This window comes from Scyliorhinus canicula, chromosome 2, assembly GCF_902713615.1.
Source record: "Scyliorhinus canicula chromosome 2, sScyCan1.1, whole genome shotgun sequence".
NCBI classification, from domain to species: Eukaryota; Metazoa; Chordata; class Chondrichthyes; order Carcharhiniformes; family Scyliorhinidae; genus Scyliorhinus; species Scyliorhinus canicula.
Window position 1 is genome coordinate 262264724 of NC_052147.1, and position 26545 is coordinate 262291268.

General features: G+C 49.1%; 1 protein-coding gene across 1 annotated transcript in view; it reads left to right on the plus strand.

Annotated features, from left to right (window-relative positions):
* LOC119962324 (protein mono-ADP-ribosyltransferase PARP14-like) overlaps positions 1-25763 on the plus strand; it is a 111458-nt gene extending 85695 nt beyond the window's left edge. Inside the window, 4 exon segments of the mRNA XM_038790305.1 lie at positions 5855-6457; positions 16660-16805; positions 22879-23053; positions 24659-25763. Coding sequence (XP_038646233.1) covers positions 5855-6457; positions 16660-16805; positions 22879-23053; positions 24659-24960 — 1226 coding nt within the window. The 3' untranslated portion in view covers positions 24961-25763.
* Positions 25764-26545: the final 782 nt, after the last annotated feature.

Genomic DNA, 26545 nt, shown 5'->3' on the forward strand with positions numbered 1-26545 from the left:
AGCGGTGGATAATTGGCGCGACGTACTCCTAGATTACGCCGCTTTTCAGGGAGCGGAGAATTCAAAAACCGGTGCTGCTCCCGATTCTCCGCCCTGTCGCCGAACGCGATTTCGGCGTCGGGGAGCGGAGAATCCAGCCCCACATCTTTCCTCACATTATACCAAATTGCAAAATAGAGTTTAAGTACGTGTTTCAAACCTCCATTCTAGGATTTGGAATACCCGACCACTTAACATCAGCTGTGCTCATTTTTTACCCAATTCACTTTTTCTAATTAAGGGGCAATTTTAGCGTGGCCAATCCACCTACCCTGCACATCTTTGGGCTGTGGGGGCGAAACCCACGCAAACTACACGTGCACAGAATGTGCAAACTCCACACGGACAGTGACCCAGAGCCGGGCTCGTACCTGGGAACTTGGCTCCGTGAGGCAGCAATGCTAAACATTGCGCCACCGTGCTGTCATGTCAGCTATGCTCGTAACAATGAGGAAAGAGAGCTGGAGAGGCAGAGAGAATCAGGGACAAAATTCCAGGTCTTAAGCATTTGGCTAGGCAGCCAATGGTGGACAAATTAAAATTGGAGATGCTCAAGAGGCCAGAATAGTAGCATTGCAGGCTGAAGGATATTACAGAGGTAGAGGCGCTGGAGTAATTTGAAAACAAAGTTGCTAATTTTATAATCATTGCTTAACTGGGAGCTAAGGTAGACAGCTAGTATAGAAGTGATAGGTGAACGGGACTTTTTGCAAGTTAGGTATTCAGGCAGCAAAGATTCAGATGGCCTTAAGTTGACAGAAGGTAGCATGCAGGAGGCTGGGCAGGAGATGTTGAAATATCTGAATCAGGAAGTGAAAAAGGCATGGTGAGGATTTCAGCAGCAGATAAGCTAAGGAAAGGCCAGAATCAAGCCATGCCGGGGAGGCAGTGGCGTAGTGGTATTGTCACTGGACTAGTAAACCGGAGACCAAAGTAGTGCTCAAAATAGTAGGTTCAAATCCCATGAAATTTGAATTCAATACAAATCTGGAATTAAAAGTCTAATAGTGACCATGAAACCATTGTCAATTGTCATAAAAAACCATCTGGTTCACGAATGCCATTCAGGGAAGGAAATCTGCTGTCCTTACCTGGGCTGCCCTACCTGTGACTCCAGACCCAAAGCAATGTAGATGGCTCATAACTGCCCCCTCAAGGGCAATTAGGGATCGACAATAAATGGTGCAGAGCCTGCGACGCCCATGTCCAATGAATGAATAAAAAAAACAAAAAAAAAGGTTAGGGAGGCAGTTTTGTGATATTGCAGAAGCCCATCTTGGGTTTGAGTATTACATAGGTAACAAAGTTTGGTTCGGCTTCCATTGGGAATGGGATGGATTCAGTGACTAGGGAATGGAGTTTGTGGCATGGACCAAAGGCAAGCCTCAGGGTTCCCAATATTTAGTCAGAGGGCATTTCTACTCATGTAGTACTGGTTACCGGGACAAGCAGTTTGACAATGTAGTCAGTGGAGGAGGTCAGTAGATGTGGTGGTGAGGTGTAGGTGGATGGCACCATCATACATGTGGAAATTGACACTGAGGCCTGGATTTTTATGGAGTCATGGAGACACCGTCTAAAATGGCAGCTGGGAGCTGGATCTGGAAGCCCTGCCCACATTTCCAACAGATCCAATTTTGCTGGTAAATGAAAGAGTGGGGGGAACATGACTCATACAGGCAAGAAATCAAACTCGTAGGGCCGTTTGAACTGAGTAGTGAACCCAAACCCAATTTGCACTGCACCTTATGTCGAAGGGTGGGTTGAGTTATCATACATCTGTTTCTCTTATAAGGGGTTATCTTTGAGGGAATTTAAATGTTTTGAATGGCTTGAGGGAAGGCAAGGAGTAATCCAGAGACCCAGGGTAATGCTCTAAGAACCCTGGTTCGAATCCCACCATGGCAGTTGGTGAAATGTGAATTCAATCTTTAGAGTAGATGACCGTCCTCATGAAGGTCCATAAAACTGTCAAGTTGAAAAGTTATTTAAATCCCCCAGACTTTAAAAAATAGGTGGCCTGTGTCAGTGAAAGATAAAAACATATATTCTAGCAGTTATTGCAGGTGTTTGTTGGCATTAACATAGTTATCATTATATTTTACTAGAACATAGAACATACAGTGCAGAAGGAGGCCATTCGGCCCATCGAGTCTGCACCAACCCACTTAAGCCCTCACTTCCACCCTATCCCCATAATCCAATAACCCCTCCTAACCATTTTTGGACACCAAGGGCAATTTATCATGGCCAATCCACCTAACCACGTCTTTGGACTGTGGGAGGAAACCAGAGCACCCAGAGGAAACCCACACAGACACGGGGAGAACGTGCAGACTCCGCACAGACAGTGACCCAGCAGGGAATTATTGTTTATGCTTAGTTGATTTACATAACCTATCATTATCTTAGAAGGGAGTTGGAAGTTCAAAGTTTGATTGACAGCACAAAGACATTATTAAAGGATTAGCATGTTGAGTATGATACATCTGTTTCTCTTATAAGGGGTTATCTTTGAGGGAATTTAAATGTTTTGAATGGCTTGAGGGAAGGCAAGGAGTAATCCAGAGACCCACAGTAATGCTCGAAGAACCCTGGTTCGAATCCCACCATGGCAGTTGGTGAAATGTGAATTCAATTTAAAAGTCTAAAGATGACTCTGACATTATTGACTTTTGTTAAAACCCTTCTTGTTCACTAATGTCCTATAGGGAAGGAAATCTGTCATACTTACCTGGTCTGGCCTACATGTGACTCCAAATCCACGACAACATGGTTGACTCATAAATGCCTTCAGGGATGGACAATAAATGCTGGCCCAGCCAACAATAACCCACATCCCATGAATGCATTTTTAAAACTAAATGTTTTTTCAGATAGTGAATTTTTTTTGTTTGAAAACATTTTATTAAGGCATTTCTGATTTTATAACAACAAATGCAAATGTAAACATAACTCAATAAATAACACCCCCCCCCCCCCAACCAACAACCATACCCAGCCAACATGGCTTATACACACAATTCCCCAGTCCCACCACCTCCTCTTGCTGATCCCGCCTAAACTAAACTACACTAACTCCCCTTACCCCCCCTCCCCCGCGTTCCTGACCCCCCCCCCCTTAGTTTTCCCAGAAGAAGTCGATAAACGGCTGCCACCTCCGGACGAACCCTAACATTGATCCTCTTCGGGCGAACTTAATTTTCTCGAGCCTGAGAAACCCGGCCATGTCGCTAACCCATACCGCCGACTTTGAGGGCTCCGAGTCCCCCCACGTTAACAGGATCTGTCTCCGGGCTACCAAGGAGACAAAGGCCAAAACGCCAACCTCTCTCGCGCCCTGGACTCCCGGTTCTTCTGACACTCCAAAAATCGCCACCTCTGGACTCGGCGCCACCCTCGTATTTAGTACCGTGGACATGACATCCGCAAACCCCTGCCAAAATCCTCTAAGCTTCGGACATGCCCAAAGCATGTGGACATGATTCGTGGGCCCTCCCGCACAACTCCCACACCTGTCCTCCACCCCTTCAATAAATCTGCTCATCCGGGCCACCATCATGTGTGCCCGGTCAACCACCTGGAATTGTCTCAGGCTGAGCCTGGCACATGATGAGGATGTGCTGACTCTACTCAGAGCATCGGCCCATAGACCCGCCTCTAACTCCTTACCCAGCTCATCTTCCCACTTGCATTTTACCTCCCCTATCTGGGCTCCCTCCCTTTCCATGACTCTTTATAAATTTCCAAGACCTTCCCTTCTCCCACTCCTGTTTTTGATACTACCTTCTCCTGTGTATCCTGTGACATTTTTATTAGATATTTCGAACTTTATTTTATTTAATCACAGCATGGCTCCAAAAGCTTTACTACTGGTGGATTTGGCTGATTTGATGGAGGATTTAAGGGCAAATCATGGAGGGTGGGTTGGCATGGGTTGACATTTAGTTGGTATGAGGCTGCAAAGGATCATGGAGGTAGGTAGATGGAAATGGTTGTCATGTAGGGTATGAAGCCCCATTGGGAATGGGTGGGGGGAAATTGACCGGCATGAGCTGGCATCTATGCATCATGGGGAGTGGGTGAGTGTGTGTAAGGGTGAGAGCTTGAGGGCCTAATGTTTGACTAAACTGCTGGGACAAAGTCTCATTGAAAAGTCTACAGAAAGATAAGAAGGTTGCCTTGTCATTCTGGGCTGGAGGGGCGGCACAGTAGCACAGTGGTTAGCACTGTTGCTTCACAGTGCCAGGGATCCCGGTTCGATTCCCGGCTTAGGTCACTATCTGTGGGAGTCTGAACGTTATCCCCGTGTCTGCATGGGTTTCCTCCGGGTGCTCCAGTTTCCTCCCACAACTCCTGAAAGACGTGCTGTTAGGTGAATTGGACCATCCTGAATTCTCCCTCAGTATACCCAAACAGGCACTGGAATATGACACTATTTGCCTATTTGTGACACGAATAAAGATTATTATATTGCAACCTATATCAAAGTCAAAGTGTGATATTAATAATAATCTTTATTATTGTCACAAGTCAGCTTACATTAACACTGCCCATTTTTATTACACGTTCTCCACTTGAAAAGTATACCGTAATGGAAGAGATTTCTGTCTATTCTGGGCACAAATCTACTAATATTTTCATACTGTCAGCCAAATTCATGTCTGGTATGTTCTGAAGGGGCACTGTTTATTGTCAATAATGAATCATCCTGTAGGCATTTGGACATTTCTGCATGTTCCGTATTGCAGGATCTCCATGTAACTCCATCTGAATTGGAGAGGTTCGGATTGCTCTTTCGGAGGGTGTGGGGGGGGTGTCTATATTTAATTAGTTTTTATGGAACCATGGTTTAGCTTGTGTGCTTTTGTATTCCTAGACTCCAAGGGTAACTTACGTAGAAAGAATCAGAAAGACAAATTGGAAAAATAAAATAGAGCTAAATTTAAAGCAAATAACACCAGTAAAGACAAGAAAGAGGGAATACAAAGTGAGCGAGTGAGCAGAATCAAAATGTATCAAATTTATTTTTTTTAACCAAAGTCAGATTGCTTGTTCATTTTTGTGATTGAACCATAGCATTAGAAAAATTTAACTGGCTCCTGACATTTGGGTAGTTATGTTTATTAAACACTTGACGATTTCCTGTGTGCTTCACCGAGAGAGTGAATTTTAACAATGTTTCTCCCGTTAATTCGCCATTGCTTCAACAGAAGGACTATAGAAATTGAGGAAAGGTGTTGTAAACGGGATTTATATAACTTTTCCCAGAGTTTCTGTTACTCTTCAGTCGCACAGTGGTTAGCACTGTTGCCTCACAGTGCCAGGGACCCGGGTTCGATTATCGGCATGGGTCACTGTCTGTACGGAGTCTGCACGTTCTCCCCGTATCTGCGTGGGTTTGCTCCGGTTTCCTCCCACAAGTCCCGAAAGACATGCTTGTTAGGTGAATTGGACATTCTGAATTCTTCCTCAGTGTACCCAAACAGGCGCCGGAGTGTGGCGACTAGGGGATTTTCACAGTGACTTCATTGCAGTGTTAATGTGAGTCGACACTTAATAAAGATTATTATTAAGATTTTGGTAGATGAGAGGGAGAGCCAACGTGGTTGTGCAGCCTTCCCAGGAGACTAGATAAAGTGGCATTAGGGGCCAAGGGCGTTCTTCATTTAAAATCACATGTTCTGGTACTTAGTCTTAAATTTCCAGTATTGATACATTTTTCCGCAATGGAAGTATTTGCCAGGAAGTATGCACGCAAGTATTTTTTAGATATATCTTTGTGAATGTAAATTTAATTTAATTTTTTTTTCAGCACCAATGGTTCTTCCGGTCAAACCAGTTCATGCAGTCCAGCCTGTTTATCCAATCATTCTGAGAGCGGCAAAGCATTTGATTGGAATCGCTGAGGTACATGGTATAACAAAGAATGGCATTGCTGAGACTCAGAAGGATATCGAATCAGTCATTAAAGAGAACTGTGGAAGCAGGGTTATAAGCAGTGAATATACAGCCTTCTCGGGTGACGAAAGACAACAGATCGTGGATCTCTGTGAGAAACTTCAACTGAAAGTTGAAATTGAGAAAACGAAAATAACCATAGATGGACACATTGCCGATATTCTGGAGTCCATTGTGGAAGTGAACTCCATGCTCCAGGCTGCCAAAGTAAGAGAGGACAGAAAGCAAGAAGAGACCCAGTTGAAGAAATCTGTCCAGTGGGAGTTTGTGAATGGTGAAGCAGATCAGTCATATGACCAATCTTTAAACTACGACCTTGAGAAAGCTTACCAGGACAAAAAGAAAACTTTAGTTTGCAAGAAAAACGGCGAATTGTGCACTTTTGACTTTAACAAGATGCAAGAAAAAGATTCAAAAGGAAATGTAATGGATATTAAGAGAAGACATCTTGAAGTAGGTATGTCAGAATGAATGATTGTCTTTTTAAGAAGTTACCTTAGGAGTCTGTGTATCCATCATTCGGAAGTTTCTTAAATTCCTTTAGCTTTGTCATTAATTTTCATTTAGATTGCATTTTGAATAATAGCGAGTTCCGAGCTCTTTATGCACAAGGCTAATGTTAGAAGCCGAGAAGCCATGGTTTAGTTATCACACTGCTGGAAGTGAAGTAGGGCTACAGGCTCCCCCAGCAAAGACCCACCCAAATTCTGGAGACAGGCTTAGCTGCATAAAAGAGCAAAGATTAACTTTGTGTGTTCACCCATCACCTCTGTCAAGTGATCCTAGATGGAAAGTAATGGCATGTTGAACTTTGAGTGTGGATTGGATTGGGTTTGACTATAATACTGAACAATTTACAGATACACCGTAAGCTGATTTAATTAAAGAAGACAAGGAGAAGGTATTGGAAATCTACCTGACCCTGCAAATCTGTACTGTTGCTTAAGTCAACGTCTCAGCAAGAGAGGAACAAATTAAGGGAACCATTATGAGGATTGGTAGCAAAGAGGAAGAAGGGACTGATTGTGATGATGGTTCACGATTCAGCGGGTGAATCAGTATTCCTCCATATTGAGCATCACTTCGGGGAAGCACTGAAGGTGGCAAGGGCATAACATTTACCCTGGGTGGGGGACTTTGATGTTCATCACCTAGAGTGGCTCGGTAGCACCACTACTGACTGAGCTGGCCGAGGCCTAAAGGATCCAGCTACTAGACTGAGTCTGCAGCCTGTGTTGGGGAAGCCAACAAGAAGGAAAAGCCTACTTGACCACATCCTCAACAACCTGCCTACTGCAGATGCATCTGCGGTGAGAGAATGGGTAGGGGTGACCACCGCACCATCCCTGCGGAGACAAAGTCCCGTCTTCATATTGAGCATACTCTCCATTATGTTATATGTCACTACTACTGTGTCAAATTGGATAGATTTTGAATAAATCTAGCAACTCAAAGCTGTGCCTCCATGAGGTGCTGTGCGCCATCAGCAGCAGCAGAATTGGATACAGCTACAATCTGTAACCTCATGGCCTAACATATTCCCCACTCTACCATTACTACTAAGCTAGGGGAATCAGCCCTGGTTTGATGCAGAGTGCAGGAGGATATACCTGGAGCAGCACCAGGGATACCCAAAAATGAGATGCCAACCTGGTGAAGCTACAATACTGGACGACACGCATGCCAAACAATTAAATCAGCAGGCAATAGACAGAGCGAAGCCAACCCACAACCAATGGATCCGATTTAACTTCTGCAGACCTGCCATATCCAGACATGAATAATGGTGGACAGTTAAACAACTAACAGGAGGCTCAACAAATATTCCCACCCTCAATGATGGGGAAGCCCAGCACATTAGTGCAAAAGACAAGGCTGAAGCATTTGCAGCAATCTTCAGCTAGAAATGCCAAGCAGAGAGTCCATCTCAGTCTCCACCTTAACCCCCAGTGTCACAGATGCCAGTTTTTGATTCATTCCAAGTGATATCAAAAAACGGCTGAAGGCACTGGACACCACAAAAGCTATGGGCCCTGATAACATTGTAGCAATACTGCTGAAGACTTTTGCTCTAAAATCAGCTGTTCCCTTGGCCAAGCTGTTCCAGTAAATCCACAACACTGGCATCTACCCGGTTTAGCTCACTCGGCTAAATCGCTGGCTTTTAAAGCAGGCCAGATGCACGGTTCGATTCCCGTACCAGCCTCCCCGGACAGGCGCCGGAATGTGGCGACTAGGGGCTTTTCACAGTAACTTCATTGAAGCCTACTCGTGACAATAAGCGATTTTCATTTCATTTCATTTCATTGTCCACAAAAGCAGGCCAAGTCCAACCCAAACAATCACCGTCCCATCAGTCTATTCTCGCTCATCCGCAAAAATGAAATATGGGTCCATAACAGTGCTTTCAAGCAACACCTAGTCAGCAACAACATGTTCACTGCTGCTCAGTTTGGGGTCCGCCAGTGCCACTCAGCTCTTGGTCGCATTGCAGACGTAGTCCAAACATTAACGAAAGAGATAAATTCCAGGGGGTGAGAGTGATGGCCCTTGAAGTCATGGCAGAATTTGACTGAGTATAATATCACGCAGTTAGCCAAACTGAAGTCAGTGGAAATTTGGGGAGAGGAGGGGGAGAAGCTGTATTCACACCTAGAGCAAAGGAAGATAATGTGCTGGTTGGTGGTCAATCATCTCAATCTCAGGACATCAATTCAGGAGTTACTCAGGGTTGTGTTCTAAGCCCAGCTATCTTTAGTTGCTTCATCAATGACCTCCATCGTAAGGTCAGAACGGGGATGTTCACTGATAATTGCATACTCAGATACTAATGCAGTCTGTGCCCATATGCAGCAAGACCTGGGTGACAGTCAGGTTTGGGCTGATAAGTGCCAAGTAACATTCGCACCACATAAATGCCAGGAAATGACCATATCCAAGAAGAGAAGATAAATCCACTCATTTCCCCATGACATTTAATGGCATTACCATCACTGAGTCCCTCACTATCAACATTGTGGGGGTTACCATTGGCCAGAAGCTGAAGTGGACCATCCATATGACCACTGTGGTGACAAGAGCAGATGAGAGGCTGGTCATTCCTGACTCTAAGCCTAACTCACCCCCTGACTCCCCAAATACTATCCACCACCTACAAGGCACATGTCAGGGGTGTGGTGTGATGGAATACTCTCCACTATCCCAGCTCCAACAACACTCAAGAAACTTAGAACTTAGAACATTACAGCGCAGTACAGGCCCTTCGGCCCTCGATGTTGCGCCGACCTGTGAAACCACTCTAAAGCCCATCTACACTATTCCCTTATCATCCATATGTCTATCCAATGACCATTTAAATGCCCTTAATGTTGGCAAGTCCACTACTGTTGCAGGCAGGGCATTTCACGCCCTTACTACTGTCTGAGTAAAGAACCTACCTCTGACATCTGTCCTATATCTATCTCCCCTCAACTTCAAGCTATGTCCCTCGTGTTAGACATCACCATCCGAAGAAAAAGGCTCTCACTGTCCACCCTATCTAATCCTCTGATCATCTTGTATGCCTCAATTAAGTCAACTCTTAACCTTCTTCTCTCTAACGAAAACAGCCTCAAGTCCCTCAGCCTTCCCTCATAAGGTCTTCCCTCCATACCAGGCAACATCCTGGTAAATCTCCTCTGCACCCTTTCCAAAGCTTCCACATCCTTCCTATAATACGGCGACCAGAACTGCACGCAATACTCCAAATGCGGCTGCACCAGAGTTTTGTACAGCTGCAACATGACCTCATGGCTCCGAAACTCAATCCCTCTACCAATAAAAGCTAACACACCGTACGCCTTCTTAACAACCCTATCAACCTGGGTGGCAACTTTCAGGGATCTATGTACATGGACACCGAGATCTCTTTGCTCATCCACACTACCAAGAATCTTACCATTAGCCCAGTACTCTGTCTTCCTGTTATTCCTTTCAAAATGAATCACCTCACACTTTTCTGCATTAAACTCCATTTGCCACCTCTCAGCCCAACTCTGCAGCTTATCTATGTTCCTCTGTAACTTGCAACATCCTTCCACACTGTCCACAACTCCACCAACTTTAATGTCATCTGCAAATTTACTCACCCACCCTTCTACGCCCTCCTCCAGGTCATTTATAAAAATGACAAACAGCAGTGGCCCCAAAACAGATCCACTAGTAACTGAACTCCAGGCTGAACATTTCCCATCAACCACCACCCTTTGTCTTCTTCCAGCTAGCCAATTTCTGATCCAATCTGCTAAATCACCCTGAATCCCATGCCTCTGTATTTTCTGCAATAGCCTACCGTGAGGAACCTTATCAAACACTTTACTGAAATCCATATACACCACATCAACTGCTTTACCCTAGTCCACCTGTTTGGTCACCTTCTCAATTAACTCAATAAGGTTTGTGAGGCACGACCTACCCTTCACAAAATCGTGCTGACTATCGCTAATCAAATTATTCCTTTCCCGATAATTATAAATCCTACCTCTTATAAACCTTTCCAAGACTTTGCCCACAGAAGTAAGGCTCTCTGGTCTATAGTCACCGGGGTTGTCTCTACTCCCCTTCTTTAACAAGGGGACAACATTTGCTATCCTCCAGTCTTCTGGCACTATTCCTATAGACAATGATGACATAAAGATCAAAGCCAAAGGCTCAGCAATCTCCTCCCTAGCTTCCCAGAGGATCCTAGGATAAATCCCATCCGGTCCAGGAGACTTATCTATTTTCACACTTTCCAGAATTGCTAACACCTCCTCCTTATGAACCTCAAGCCCTTCTAGTCTAGTAGCCTGTATCTCAGTATTCTCCTTGACAACATTGTCTTTTTCCTGTGTGAATACTGAGGAAAAATATTAATTTAGCACCTCTCCCATCTCTCACGGACTCCACGCACAACTTCCCACTACTGTCCTTGACTGTCCCTACTCTTACCCTCGTCATTCTTTTATTCCTGACATAACTATAGAAAGCTTTAGGGCTATCCTTGATCCTACCTGCCAAAGACTTCTCATGTCTCCTCCTAGCTCTTCTTAGCTCACTCTTTAGGTCCTTCCTAGCGAACTTGTAACTCTCGAGCACCCTAACTGAACCTTCACGTCTCATCTTTACGTAAGCCTCCTTGTCCCTCTTGACAAGTGATTCAACTACTTTAGTAAACCATGGTTCCCTCACTCGACCACTTCCTCCCTGCCTGACAGGTACATACTTATCAAGGACACGCAGTAGCTGTTCCTTGAACAAGCTCCACGTTTCAATTGTGCCCATCCCCTACAGTTTCCCTCCCCATCCTATGCATCCTAAGTCTTGCCTCATTGCATCATAATTGCCTTTCCCCCAGCTATAACTCTTGCCCTGCGGTATATACCGATCCCTTTCCATCACTAAAGTAAACGTAACCGAATTGTGGTCACTATCACCAAAGTTCTCAGCTACCTCCAAATCTAACACCTGTCCTGGTTCATTACCCAGTACCAAATCCAATATGGCCTTGCCTCTCGTTGGCCTATCTACATACTGTGTCAGGAGACATTTTCGGAGACTTGACACCATCCAGGACAAAGTAATCTGCTTGATTGGTACCTCATCTACCAATCTTTAATATCCACTCCATCCACCATTAACGCACAGTGGCAGCAGTGTGTATGGTCTATAAGATGCACTGCAGCAGCTCACCAAGGCTCCTTGATCAGCAGCTTCCAAATCAATGACCTCTAACCTCATTAAGAAGGCAGCAGATGTATAGGAATACCACCTTCTGCATGTTTCCCTCCAAGCTACTAACCATCCTGCCTTGGAAATATATCATTGTTTCTTCACTGTTGCTGGGTCAAATTCCTGGAACTCCCTCCCTAACACTACAGCAGTTCAAGAAGGCAGCTCACCACCAACTTCTCAAGGGCAATTAGGGCTCGGCAATAAATGTGGCCTCGCCAGCGACGCCCACATTCTGTAAAAGAATTTTAAAACAATTATGAGGGGCGGGCTGATCATTGTATTGGAAGGAATATGGGTGATCAAAGCAAAAGGAGAGGCTGGGGAAAGCATGTCTACTGCTGGCCCACAAGCAGTGCTCTAAAAATGACTGAACTGTTGGATCCGGCAACTCCCAACTCCCTCTAGCTGCTGGGTTAACTGATCTAATAGAACGTGGTACGCAGCCATTTAATTCAGATGGCCCCCAAAATCTGAGGAGCAACAAAGCCCGGTGATAGAAAATAAATTAGCTGAAAGAAGAGAAAGAGTGGGGACTGGTAAGTGAGTGGGGAGCAACATCCAGAGAACAATGCTGCTTCTACGCACTGATCTGAAATTAGCTCAATGGAAATTGTCCAAGTTACTGGTTGGCACTAAAATAGGAAGAATTGGTGATGAAGAGGTCAAAACTGTCGAGTCTATCAAAAATCCTGCAAGAAGATTGGGACAATTTTTGGAATTTATAGTGATGGATAAGAACAGTGCACATTAAATGTCATGGAACTTACAGTGCCGAAGGAGGCCATTCGGCCCATCGAGTCTGAACCGACCCACTTAAGCCCTCACTTCCACCCTATCCCCGGAACCCAATAACCCCTCCTAATCTTTTTTGGTCACTAAGGGCAATTTAGCATGGCCAATCTACCTAAACTGGACGGGCGGAATTCTCCGCAAGGCCCGACGCCGTCGTGAAACCCGGAGAGGTTCACGACGGCATCAGAGGCCGCTCCTGGCCCCCTATTCTCCCCCCCCCCCCCCCGGGGGGCTAGGAGGGCCGTGCCGTGAATCTCGGCCGCAGGGCCTTGTTGCTGGCGTCAAGGCACGGTGCGCCGAGAATGACGCGGCCGGCGCGCCTAATGACGTCAGCCGCGCATGCGCAGGTTGGCCGGCTCCAACCCGCGCATGCGCGGCTGACGGCTCAAACCCGCGCATGCGCGGTTGCCGTCTTCCCCTCCGCTGCCCCGCAAGACATGGCAGCTTGATCTTGCGGGGCGGTGGAGAGGAACGAGTGCGTCCCGTTGAGACGCCGGCCCGACGATCGGTGGGCACCAATCGCGGGCCAGTCCCCTCCCGAGCACGGTCGTGGTGCTCACTCCCCTCTCCGCCCCCCACAATCCACAAAACAGCTGCTGGCGCCATGTTCACGCTGGCAGCGACCAGGTGTGGTTGCCGCCGGCGTGAACCGGTCAGGAACGGCCGGTCGCTCGGCCCATCTGGGTCGGAGAATCGTGGGATGCCGTGAAAAACGCGACACGCCATTTTGGGGGGGTGGGAGAATCGTGTGGGGTGCCAGAGCAGCCTTCCCGCGATTCTCCCACCCGGCGTGGGAGCGGAGAATCGCGCCCCACGTCTTTGGACTGTGGGAGGAAACCGGAGCACCCGGAGGAAACCCACGCAGACACGGGGAGAACATGCAGACTCCGCACAGTGACCCAGCCGGGAATCGAACCTGGGACCCTGGCGCTGCAAAGCCACAGTGCTATCCACTTGTGCTACCGTGCTGCACATTGGAAGGAAATACATTGAGTAACATCCATGTTGCCCAGTTTTAGCCAGGGAAAGTGAGAAATAAATACAAAATACTTTGGAGGGAATTTCCCGGCTGTTCATGCTGGCAGGAACTAACAGTCCTGTCGACCTTGGGTTTCCCCGTGGTGAGGGGCGCATTAAACAGAAAGCCCCATTTACAATGACGGGACCAGAAGATCCCACCAACCGACCAATGGTTGACTGCTGTTGCACCCTCTATCTCTGTTTCTCTCTCCGCAGTTGCTCCCCGGCCTGCTGAGTATTTCCTGCATTTTCTGATTTTCTTTTAGATTCCCAGCTTCCACAATATTTTGCCTTAGTGCTAGACTGAGAAATAGCTTGGAAAATGAAAATAAACTAAAGAATGTTTCTTGTAACACTAAAAATGTTTGCCAATCAAATATATATTAAGTGTATATGCATATAGAGCTTGAACATTTCATATCCAACTAAGGTGGCTAAAATACCAACAATAACAATAATGATAGCAATCATAAACATTCGCTCCTCCTCAATGAACAACACAACATATTAACAACAACTTAAATTAACACAATGTTAAGTTACATAACTGTAGAAAAAAAATATAAACTATAATAAGGAACACCCCCCACCCCCGGGTTGCTGCTGCTATTGACCAAGATACCTATCTTTGAGCCAGGAAGTCCAGAAAAGGCTGCCACCGTTTATAGAACCCTTGTATTGATCCTCTCAGGGCAAATTTGACCCTCTCCAATTTTATAAATCCCGCCATGTCACTGATCCAGGTCTCCACACTTGGGGGCCTCGCATCCTTCCACTGCAGCAAGATCCTCCGCCGGGCTACTAGGGACGCAAAGGCCAGGACACCGGCCTCTTTCGCCTCCTGCACCCCCGGCTCCACCACAACTCCAAAAATCACGAGTCCCCACCCTGGTTTGACCCTGGATCCAACCACCCTCGACACCGTCCCCGCCACCCCCTTCCAGAATTCTTCCAGTGCCGGACATGCCCAGAACATATGGGCATGATTCGCTGGACTCCCCGAACATCTGGTGCACCTGTCCTCACCCCCAAAGAACCTACTCGTCCTAGTCCCGGACATGTGGGCCCGGTGTAGCACCTTAAATTGGATGAGACTAAGCCTCGCACATGAAGATGAAGAGTTGACTCTCTCCAAGGCATCCGCCCAAGTCCCGTCCTCTATCTGCTCCCCAAGTTCCCCTCCCATTTAGCCTTCAGCTCCTCCACTGATGACTCCTCCACCTCCTGCATTACCTTATAAATGTCAGACACCTTCCCCTCTCCGACCCACACCCCCGAAAGCACTCTGTCATGCAAAGTTAATGGCAAAGCTGAAAGAAAATTGGACTTGACATTTAAAATGTCCGGTCACAGAGTAACAGAGAGCACTGATCGTAAAACCTACAGACTGCCAGTTGAAACACTTCATGGTTAAACAGTACCATCCTTTGGTCAGGCAGCATCTGGAATGCTTTGCATGGTCCCCGACAGGGAAGCACAGTGAAATGTTTAACCTTTGCAGAAATTATAGAGAGGAGTCTTCAGACTGATTCAAAGTGTCAGAGAGTGTTTAATTATTAGGAAAGACTTGTCAGTCTGGAAAGAGGCAAACCAGGGAAGAATCTAAAATACTAAACCTGAACACAAAAAGCAGAAATCCACGACGAGATATTTCGAGACGGGTCAAGAAAATAGGAAAAATGACCGTGGCTCAAAACAGTGGAACTGGCGTCAGAGAGTGCGGCTTTCCGCAAAAAATAAAGCAACGCAGGCCATTGAGCCCGTTTAGCTTTCTCCAGCATTTATTCATGGCAGCTTCTTTAACCTCAACTCGCAATTTCTTCTCCCGCATCCCGTAACACCCTCACTTCAGAGTAAGTTTGTGCTCTGCATTTTGGCTTTTATGCTGTGGCCTGATTCACATTTAGTCCAGGATTAAGGCCCAGGACATTTAAATGAAGAAAATCTTAGCTCAACCATCTGAAGAGTTTATCATCATATCGTCCAAATTTCTCTTCAATCACAGCAACTCTTTTTTAGCCTTCACTACCCGAATTAAAATCCCAAACTAACGTCATAAGTATGTGGTTAAGATCAACACTGAAGGTCTGAGATTGAGTTGGCGAAATGGTTGGTGCTGCCATGTTATGACCTTAAAAATATCATCAGTGGAATACAAGCAGTCAAGCTTAAATAATGCGTGGGACTCTCCGGTCCCCCAGCTATGTGGGGGCACGGTAGCACAGTTGCTTCACGGTTCCAGGGTCCCAGGTTCGATTCCCGGCTGTCACTGCCTGTGCGGAGTCTGCGCATTCTCCCCGTGCCTGCGTGGGTTTCCTCCGGGTGCTCTGGTTTCCTCCCACAGTCCAAAGACGTGCAGGTTAGGTGGATCGGCCTTGCTAAATTGCCCTTACTGTCGAAAAGGTTTTGTGGGGTTCCGGGGAAAGGGTGAGGATGTGGGCTTAGATAGGGTGCTCATTCCAAGGGTCAGTGCAGACTCTATGGGCTGAATGGCCTCCGTCTGCGCTGTAAATTCTCTGATTCTCTGATGTGTTTCTCGCTGCGCACCGTTCGCTGGCGGCAGGATTGTCTCTTCCCACCGCTTGACAATGGGATTCCCCATTGAAACCAGCCCACACAGCCGGGAAACCCACGGACGTGAGTGCACTGCCAGCGGGAATAGAGTCCCAATGGCATCAGAATTCTGGCCAATAGACTGGAACATCAGCCTGATATCTGGAAGCTTTTGTTCAATTATTTTCAGTTGCCAATAGGAAGTTCCAGCTTGTTTCCTCTTGATATTTTGAGTAATGGCCCCAAACATTTGCATTGCAGCAAACAGAGTTAGGGCTGAATCGCTTTCACTGTAACGTTTTAGTTAATATTTGAAGAGAGGGGTGCACTTCCAACCCTTGACCACAGAGGGGCAACCTCCCCTCATCACTAAATATTCAGACACTGCCCCCCACACGCCGCCCGCCAACACCAAGCGAAGCAGGTATCTAAACTAAACTGATTTGCAAAGGCAAATCATTTACAAATTAAAAGTGAAACCTTGAAGTTCACTTTAGTTGAAAAGTGCTTACTCACTGGATTTGCTCCTATTTTGCATTCCAGCTATGTTTGAACTCCCACAAAATTGGACGAACATGAAAAATCAGGAGGTGTTAATGGTCGTTCTCCAGTCCGGTACCACGGAATACAAAGATGTGGCAGAGACGTTCAGGAAATCTTGCGACAAGACAATTGTTGACATAGTCAAGGTACGCGTGGGCATTAAAATGTCATTTTATATGCTTTTGCTTGTTACTCAACTTCATCCTGTGTGGAAAACTTAAGATCTCGACTAATGAGGGGCGGGATTCTCTGATCTCCCGCCGGGTCGGGGAATCGCCGGGGGCTGGCCTCAATCCCGCCCCGCTGTGTCCCGAATTCTCCGGCACCAAACATCAAAAGGGAAAGAGATAACACCCGCCACATCCCACAAACCCATGTACACAGTTCTCCCTCCCACTGATCCAAACCTAGAGATCCTCCGCCAGGCTACTAGGGACGCAAAGGCCAGAACACGGGCCTCTTTCGCCTCCTGCACTCCCGACTCCACTGCAACCCCAAAAATTGCAAGTCCCCAGCCTGGCTTGACCCTGGATCCCACCACCCTCGACACCGTCCTTGCTACCCCCTTCCAAAACTCCCCCAGAGCTGGGCACGCCCAAAACATATGGGCGTGGTTCGCTGGGCTCCCTGAGCACCGAGCACACCTGTCCTCGCCCCCGAAAAACCTGCTCATTCTCGTGTCATTCTCGTCTCATCCCAGTCATGTGGGCCCTATGCAGTACCTTGAACTGTATGAGGCTAAGCCTCGCACAGGAAGAGGAGGAATTCACTCTCGCCAGGGCATCTGCCCACGTCCCCTCCTCAATCTCCTCACCCAGCTCCTCTTCCCATTTACCCTTCAGTTCCTCCATCGAGGCCTCGTCTACCTCCTGCATCACCCAGTATATGTCCGGAATCCTCCCTCCTCCAACCCACACCCCCGAGAGCAACCGATCCCGCACCCCTCGTGGGGGCAGCAAGGGGAACCCCTCCACCTGTTGCCTGGCAAACGCCCTCACCTGCATGTACCTAAACATGTTCCCTGGGGGGAGCCCAAACTTCCCCAATAACTCCCCCAAGCTCGCAAACCTCCCCTCCACAAACAGGTCCCTCAACCTCCTAAACCCTGCCCTGTGCCAGCCCAGAAATCCGCCATCAATGCTCCCTGGGACAAACCGATGGTTCCCCCGTATCGGGGCCTCCATCGAGCCCCCCACATCTCCCCTATGCTGTCTCCATTGCCCCCAAATTTTGAGGGTAGCCGCCACCACCGGGCTCGTGGTATACCTCGTTGGAGGGAGCGGCAACGGCGCCGTTACCAGCTCCTCCAGGCTCGTGCCCACACATGACGCCGCCCCCATCCTCTTCCATGCTGCCCTTTCCTCGTCCATTACCCACTTACGCACCATCGCTGCATTGGCAGCCCAATAGTACCTACAGAGGTTGGGCAACGCCAGCCCCCCCCATCCCTGCCCCGTTCCAGGAACACTCTTCTCACCCTCGGAGTCCCATGCGCCCACACAAATCCCATGATACTCCTGTTGACCCTCCTAAAAAAGGCCTTCGGGATAAGGATAGGGAGGCACTGGAACAGGAACAAAAACCTCGGGAGCACCGTCATCTTAACGGACTGCACCCTCCCCGCCAGTGACAGCGGTAACATATCCCACCTCTTAAACTCCTCCTCCATCTGCTCCACCAACCTTGTGAGGTTGAGCTTTTGCAGGGCCCCCCAGCTCCCAGCCACCTGGACCCCTAGATACCTGAAGCTCTTCCCTGCCTGCTTCAGTGGGAGCCTACCAATCCCCTCCTCTTGATCCCCCGGATGCACCACAAACAACTCTTGCCAAGGTTCAACTTATACCCAGAGAAACCCCCGAATTCACTAAGAATCCTCATCACCTCCGGCATCCCCCCCACCGGGTCCGCCACATACAGCAACAGGTCATCCGCATACAGTGACACTCGATGCTCCTCCCCACCCCGCCCCAGGCCCCTCCAGTTCCCTGACTCCCTCAATGCCATGGCCAGGGGCTCAATCGCGAAGAGCAAGGGGGACAGGGGTCACCCCTGTCTCGTCCCCCGGTACAGCCGAAAGTACTCCGACCTCCTCCTATTTGTGGCTACACTCGCCATCGGGGCCTCATAGAGCAGCCTCACCTACCGGATACACCCCTCCCCAAACGCAAACCTCTCCAACACCTCCCACAGATACCCCCACTCAAACCTATCAAAGGCCTTCTCCGCATCCAATGCCACCACTATCTCCGCCTCCCCTTCCGTGGCCGGCATCATAATGACATTGAGGAGCCTTCGCACGTTCGTATTCAACTGCCTTCCCTTCACAAACCCCGTCTGGTCCTCATGAATGACCCCGGGCACGCAATCCTCTATTCTAGTGGCCAGGATCTTTGCCAGCAGCTTAGCGTCGGCGTTTAGCAGCGAAATCGGCCTATATGATCCGCACTGCAGAGGGTCCTTGTCCCGCTTCAGGATCAAGGAAATCAGCGCCCGTGACATAGTTGGGGGCAAAGCCCCCCCCTCCCTTGCCTCGTGAAAGGTCCGGACCAACAGTGGGCCCGACAGGTCCAAATACCTTTTATAAAATTCCGCCGGAAACCCGTCCGGCCCCGGCGTCTTCCCCGACTGCATGCTCCCTATCCCTTTGACCACCTCCTCCAGCTCGATCGGCGCCCCCAGTCCCTCCAGCTGCTCCTCCTCCATCCTCGGGAATCGCAGCTTGTCCAAGAAGCGCCCCATTCCACCCCCCTCCACCGGGGGTTCCGACCGGTACAGTTCCCCATAGAAGTCTCTGAAGACCCTATTAACATCTACTCCCCTCCGCACCACCTTCCCAGCCTTATCCGTCACTACTCCAATCTCCCTGGCCGCATCCCGCTTTCGGAGCTGGTGTGCCAGCATCCTGCTCACCTTCTCCCCATACGCATACACCGCCCCCTGTGCTTTCCTCCACTGAGCTTCCGCCTTTCTGGTAGTCAATAGGTCAAATCTGGCCTGAAGGCTACGCCTCTCCCCCAGCAATCCCTCCTCTGGAGCCTCCGCGTATCTCCTATCCACCCGCACCATCTCCCCTATCAGTCTCTTCCTCTCCCCCTGCTCCCCCCTCTCCCTATGGGTTTGGATGGAGATCAATTCCCCCCTCATCACCGCCTTCAATGCCTTCCAGACCATCCCCACTCGGACCTCCCCGTTGTCGTGGCCTCCAGGTACCTCTCGATACATCCCCGAACCCTCTCAGCCACCTCCTCATCTGCCAGCAGCCCCACCTCCAAGCGCCAGAGTGGACGTTGGTCCCTCTCCTCCCCCAGCCCGAGGTCCACCCAGTGTGGGGCATAATCTGAAATGGCAATGGCTGAGTATTCCACATCCTCCACCCTCGAAACCAACCCCCTGCTCAGGACAAAAAAAATCAATCCTCGAGTAGGCCTTATGTACGTGGGAGGAAAACGAGTACTCCATGGCCCTTGGCCTCGCAAACCTCCAGGGATCCAACCCCCCCCATCTGGTCCATAAATCCCCTCAACACCTTAGCCACCGCCGGCCTCCTACCCGTCCGGGACTTGGATCGATCCAATGGGGGATCCAGTACCGTGTTGAAGTCCCCCCCCCCATGATCAGGCCCCCCACCTCCAGGTCCGGAATGCGGCCCAACATGCGCCGCATAAACCCCGCATCGTCCCAATTTGGGGCGTAAACATTCACCAACACCACCCGCTCCCCCTGCAGCTTACCACTCACCATCACATATCTCCCACCACTGTCAGCCACCGCATTTAACGCCTCAAACGACACCTTCTTCCCCACCAGGATCGCCACCCCCCTACTCTTCTCATCCAGCCCTGAGTGAAATACTTGGCCCACCCATCCCTTCCTCAGCCGAACCTGGTCCGCCACTGTCAGGTGTGTCTCCTGGAGCATGGCCACATCCGCCTTCAGCCCCTTCAGGTGCGCAAATACCTGGGCCCGTTTGACCGTCCCATTCCGCCCCCTCACATTCCAGGTTATCAGCCAGATCAGAGGGCTCCCTGCCCCCCTCCCCTGCCGATTAGCCATAACCCATCTCCTGCCCACCACTGGCCAGCGTCCCCCGCTCTGCCAGTTCCCCACGGCGGCAACTCCCCCCCTCCAGCACCCCCTGCGTCCTCCAGCTCCTTCCTGACCGTTTCAGCAGCAACCCGGTATCCCCCCCCCCACCCTCCCCAGGCTAGGACCCCTCCTAGCCGCGACCCTCCCTACATAGCACTCCCGTGAGCCAGCTAACTTCTGCTGACCCCGGCGACTCCCGCCCTACCTCCGACTCCTCCCCACGTGGGACTACCCCTCCTCCGTGGTGCCCGTCAATGGGTCCTCCTCCCCCGCAGAAAGCCCGCGCTTTCGCCCTGCCCGGCCCCGCCTCCTCTAGGGCAACTCCCATTGTCAGTCCCCCCCACCAGCTCCCCGAACTCCCCGTTTACCCCCCTGCCCGAACCCGTCCACCAGACCCCTACAGAAAAACCCCTACAGAAAAACCCATACAGAAAAGACAAATCGACATCACCCCACCCACCCTAAGGCCAACCCACATCTTGCATTAAACCAAGCAAATACAAGTACAGTATTATACAGCATCCCCCATCTTAGACCCTCAGTTTGAGTCCAATTTCTCGGCCTGCACAAAGGCCCACGCCTCCTCCGGGGACTCAAAATAATGGTGCCGATCCTTATAGGTGACCCACAGACGCGCCGGCTGCAACATGCCGAACTTCACACTCCGTCTGTGGAGCACCGCCTTCGTCCGGTTAAACCCGGCCCTCCGCCTCGCCACCTCCGCACTCCAGTCCTGGAAGATCCGCACCTCCGTGTTCTCCCACTTGCTGCTCCGCTCCTTCTTAGCCCACCGGAGCACGCACTCACGATCCACGAACCGGTGAAACCGCACCAACACCGCCCGCGGCGGCTCGTTCGGCTTGGGCCTCCTAGCCAGAATTCTGTGGGCCCCCTCTAACTCCAGGGGCCCCTGGAAGGACCCAGCCCCCATCAGCGAGTTTAACATAACAACCACATAGGCCGCCAGGTCCGACCCCTCCAGCCCCTCCGTGAGGCCCAGGATCCGCAAATTCTTCCTCCTCGACCGGTTGTCCAGCTCCTCGAACCGCTCCTGCCATCTTTTATGGAGGGCCTCGTGCATCTCCACCTTCCCCGCGACGGCCACGGCCTCATCCTCCCTTTCGGAGGCCTGCTGCTGCAGCACCCGGATCGCTGCCCCCTGGGCTGTCTGGGTCTCCATCAGCCCCCTGGTGGTTACCTTCAACGACTCCAGCAGCTCCAACTTAAGCTCCTGGAAGCAGCGCAGCAGAGTCGCCTGCTGCTCCTGCGCCCACTGCCTCCAGTCCTCCGGGTCTCTGCCTGCCGCCATTTTGTCTTCCTTCCCCCGCTTTTTCAGGGGTGCTTTCTCCGTTTTTCTCCTTACCCCACTCCTGGTCCGGACCATAGGACCGTAGGGGTCGACTCCTGTCCTCTTCCCACGTTGGGATTTGCCGACACAGCTCCGTTGGGGGCCCTGAAAAGAGCCCCAAAGTCCGTTTTCAGCAGGAGCTGCCGAATGTGCGGCTTAGATCCGCATTGCCGCCACCGGAAGTCAAGCTTAGGTGGGTTTACTGCATTATGGGGACAGGATGGAGGCATGGGCTTCAGTAAGGTACTCTTTCCACGGGCCGGTGCAGATTTGATGGGCCGAATGGCCTCCTTCTGCACTGTTAATTCTATGATTCCTTCACTGTCGCTGGGTCAAATTCTCTTCCTAACAGCACTGCGGGTGTACCTACACCACATAGACTGCAGCAGTTCAAGAGGCAGCTCACCACCACCTCCCGAAGGTTAATTCGGGATGGGCAATAAATGACGCCCTAGCCAGAGATGGACATGGTTGGTTAAAGAATTTTTAAAAACAAAGAGTCATTTTTTCCACTTGCCCCAGGCTTTATATTCACTGATCTGTTTATTAGGTTGTTATCGGGCACACTGAACCATGCCCGTCTCCTCCTGCCACCCCCCTCCCCCAGGATTGACCAAGCTCACCCTTACCCCAGAGCCCTGCTCACTCAGACATTGCCTCCCTTATCCAGTATGATTTTGTGACACTTCATGTCGAATGGATTTTATTACAATAATTTAAGTTACGACCATCAATCTCTTTATTTTTTACTTTAAAAACGAATGATGTATACATTTCTCATCTAGATCGAAAGGATTCAGAATCGTAAGCTTTGGCAAAGTTATTCCGTCAGGAAAGATGCTGCAGGAAGAAAGAACCCTGGGCTGAAGGTTGAGCAGGTCCTTTATCATGGAACGACAAAGGAAATTTCCCAAAAAGTCAACAAGACTGGCTTCAACAGAAGCTTCTGTGGGAGAAATGGTAAGAACCTGACAAATAGTCCAAAATTCTGGACTCCGGGTCCCTCTTTTCCGGTGGACAGTCCGAAGAGAGTCCACCGCGCCTGCCTGGTCCTGCTGGGGAATGCTGCGCTCTCGGCCATCGGTTCGGTCAGCGGCTCTCTGAAGGTGGCACTTCTGCCCCAGAGAGAGGCAGTGGGCTCGCCGTGAAGTAATTAATACCACTCCCAGTGTTGCACAGTGTTGCATAGCTGCGAGGCAGCTGGTGGGATAGTGGGCAGGCTCACCACCATCGCCGGGGGCTGTGTGGGGGGGGGGGGGGGGGGGGGGGGGGGGGGCAAGCGAGGCCCGTAATATCCAGCCGAATGAAAATTCAAGGATGATTATTGTGGTATTGTCTACAGTAATCTAGAGACCCGTGGTAATGTTCTGGGGACCCAGGTTCAAATCCCAGCACGACAGACGGTGAAATTTGAATTCAATATAAACAGTCTGGAAATAAAAGATGATGATTATGATGAAACACTAATGCCCTTATCTGGTCTGGCATACATGTGACTCCAGACCCACAGAAATGTGGTTGTCTCTGAAATTGCCGAGCAAGCCTCTCAGTTCCAGGGCAAATGAGGATAGGCAGCAAATACTGGTCCAGCGAGAGACGATCACATACTATTGTATGGTAAATTACCCTTTGACATGGACCTCACCATTGTATGCTTGGACTTGCCCAGAAATATACTCCAGTTAATCACAGTCCTGGGATCTGGAATGAAAGTGATCAGAAGCTGAATCAGGAAGGCTCCAAAATGTAATCACCCTCCATCTCCACCCGTACCAATGCCCCAACCCTCCACCCAACTTTGTGCCTTACATTTGTGACATCACTTTCTTATTGCTGACCCCATTTAATTAAGATTCGAGATCTTCATCTTCCCCTTGGTAACACTGCTAAATCCAACTTGCTGATGTCACAGAAAGGGCGACATTGTAGCACAATGGTTAGCACTGTTGCTTCACAGCTCCAGGGACCCCGGTTCGATTCCCAGCTTGGGTGACTGTCTGTGCAAAGTCTGCACGTTCTCCCCGTGTGTGGGTTTCCTCCGGGTGCCAAAGTTTCCTCCCACGAGTCCAAAGATGTGCGGGTTAGGTGGATTAGCCACGATAAAATTGCCCTTAGTGCCCAAAAAGGTTAGGTGGGGTTACTGGGTTGCGGGGATAGGGTGGAGGTGTGGGCTCATGTCGGGTGCTCTTTCCAAGGGCCGGTGCAGACTCGATGGGCCGAATGGTTTCCTGCTGCACTGTAAATTCTCTGATTCTATGAAAGGCTCCTATGTTCATGAAAAATTTAATACTAAAGCTGCTGAGGAGATAACAAAATCCAACTTAACTCTGAGGACTGGCCCATGAGGTTCTGCAATCAAAACTCAAATAGGACCAACATAAAAATGGCTAAAATTGGTGCTTGAATTTCCAGGTTATTTGGAAGCTCAGATTTTCTATTTATCGTGGGTCTCTGTGGATTTTCACATCTTTTTAGCAGTGGTGGAGGTCAGCAGATTATCAGTTGAACCAACTGCTTCAATTATTATCTGATAATACATTGTAATATATTTTTTGTACGTTACAGCTACTTACTTTGGAAAAGGAACTTACTTTGCCTTGAATGCCTCGTATTCATGTGACAAAAAGTACTCCACCCCTGATTCTGATGGGTGCCAATACATCTACCAGGCACGAGTGATTACTGCGAAGAAATGCAATGGGGTACAGGATATGCTGGAACCAGCACCAGTAAATGCACAGATAGATTCAGCAGAACTTTGTGACTGCGCAGTGGATGACGTAACAAAGCCTTTTATTTTTGTTATTTTTTGCGATGACGGAGCTTATCCAGAATACTTAATAACGTTTAAAACAAGGATAGCGTGAATCAAAGGTGATGTGTACAAATTGCAACCTGTTCAAATTTCATCCTTATTTCTGATCGCGCTAGCATTCTACAAATTGCAGTCTTTAGTGATCTGTTCGGGATGCTCTCATGTGATAGGCTGCCAGAGGGCACTGTTTACAACCTGAGGTGAAATAGCACAACGGTAGAAGACGGATAAAGTGTGTCTTGCTTCTTAACAATGAGTTATTATCTTCTAGAATGTTGAATGGAGAGTTAAACTGTAAAAGTGTAATCCCAAGGAAACTATTCCATCTACCTCCCCACTCCTGCACCCCTTCCATTCACAAGAAAGCCATATTTTCAAATGATCACAACAGTTTCTATTATCGGATTAAGGGTTACGATTGAATATCTGAGGCATTGCCACAGAGGAAGCAAAAGTGAACTGTAGACATCCCAGACAACGTTGCGCATGAATTTCAAAGGCAGTGCGATGTCAGAGCCATCAGCCATATGTCCGAATGATTGGCTGATCGAATCAAGCAACAAATTCCTTTCATTTTTGTAATAAGCAGAGTACAGACCATACTCAGCCTGTCTACACTTTTGGTCGTCTGGTAGTACGGAACTTTACTATTACTGAAAGAAAAAGAGACCATTTTTGGAAAGGCATTTCATCTTGAACCTATCAGGACATTCACAAGAAAACGTTGTAATAGAAATCAACAAAGTTATACTGTAGAAGAGGGCGCTGATTGATTGGAAAGTGGACTCTGATTGGTAGAGGCATTGCCTTGGAGAATGCCCCGGTTGATAATAATAATCTTTATTAGTACCACAAGTAGGCTTACATTAACAATGAAGCAATGACGTTACCGTGAAAATCCCCTAGTCGCCACACTCCGGCGCCTGTTCAGGTACACTGAGGGATAATTAAGAATGTCCAATTCACCTAACAAGCACGTATTTCGGGACTAGTGGGAGGAAACTGGAGCACCCGGAGGAAACCCACGCAGACACAGGGAGAATGTACAGACTCCACACAGACAGTAACCCAAGCCGGGAATCGAACCTGGGACCTTGGCGCTGTGATGCAACAGTGCTAACCACTGTGCTTCTGTGCCGCCCATGGTGGTGACTGACAGTTGACTGCCAAACATTGCTTGAAAGGCGAATTGTTGCAAGCCGAAAAGATTTGACAAGTAAAGCCTCTTTTTCCAGTGATACTCAGTCTACATTTGCAAAACTCCAAAAAGTCTACTGTTCGGTATGATTCTAAGATTTGACATCACTTGCTGAATTGTCCTGAGTACGCTAATAGCTATACTAACAAACAATTTAAGATAGCTCATAATGTGGCTTGTTTATATTTGCTAGTAGCAGCACATATATTCACCCTGGGCGCGATTCTCTGCTCCCCATGCCGGGTGGGAGAATCGTGGGAGGGCCGGGCGACTCATGACATGCCCTCCTGGCACCCCCCGCGATTCTCCCACCCCCCGCTCGGATGAATCGCCGCTCGTGTTTTTCACGGCGACCAGCGATTCTCCGACCCGGATGGGCCGAGCGGCCTGCTGTTCGTGACCGGTTCACGACGGCGGCAACCACACCTGGTCGCTGCCG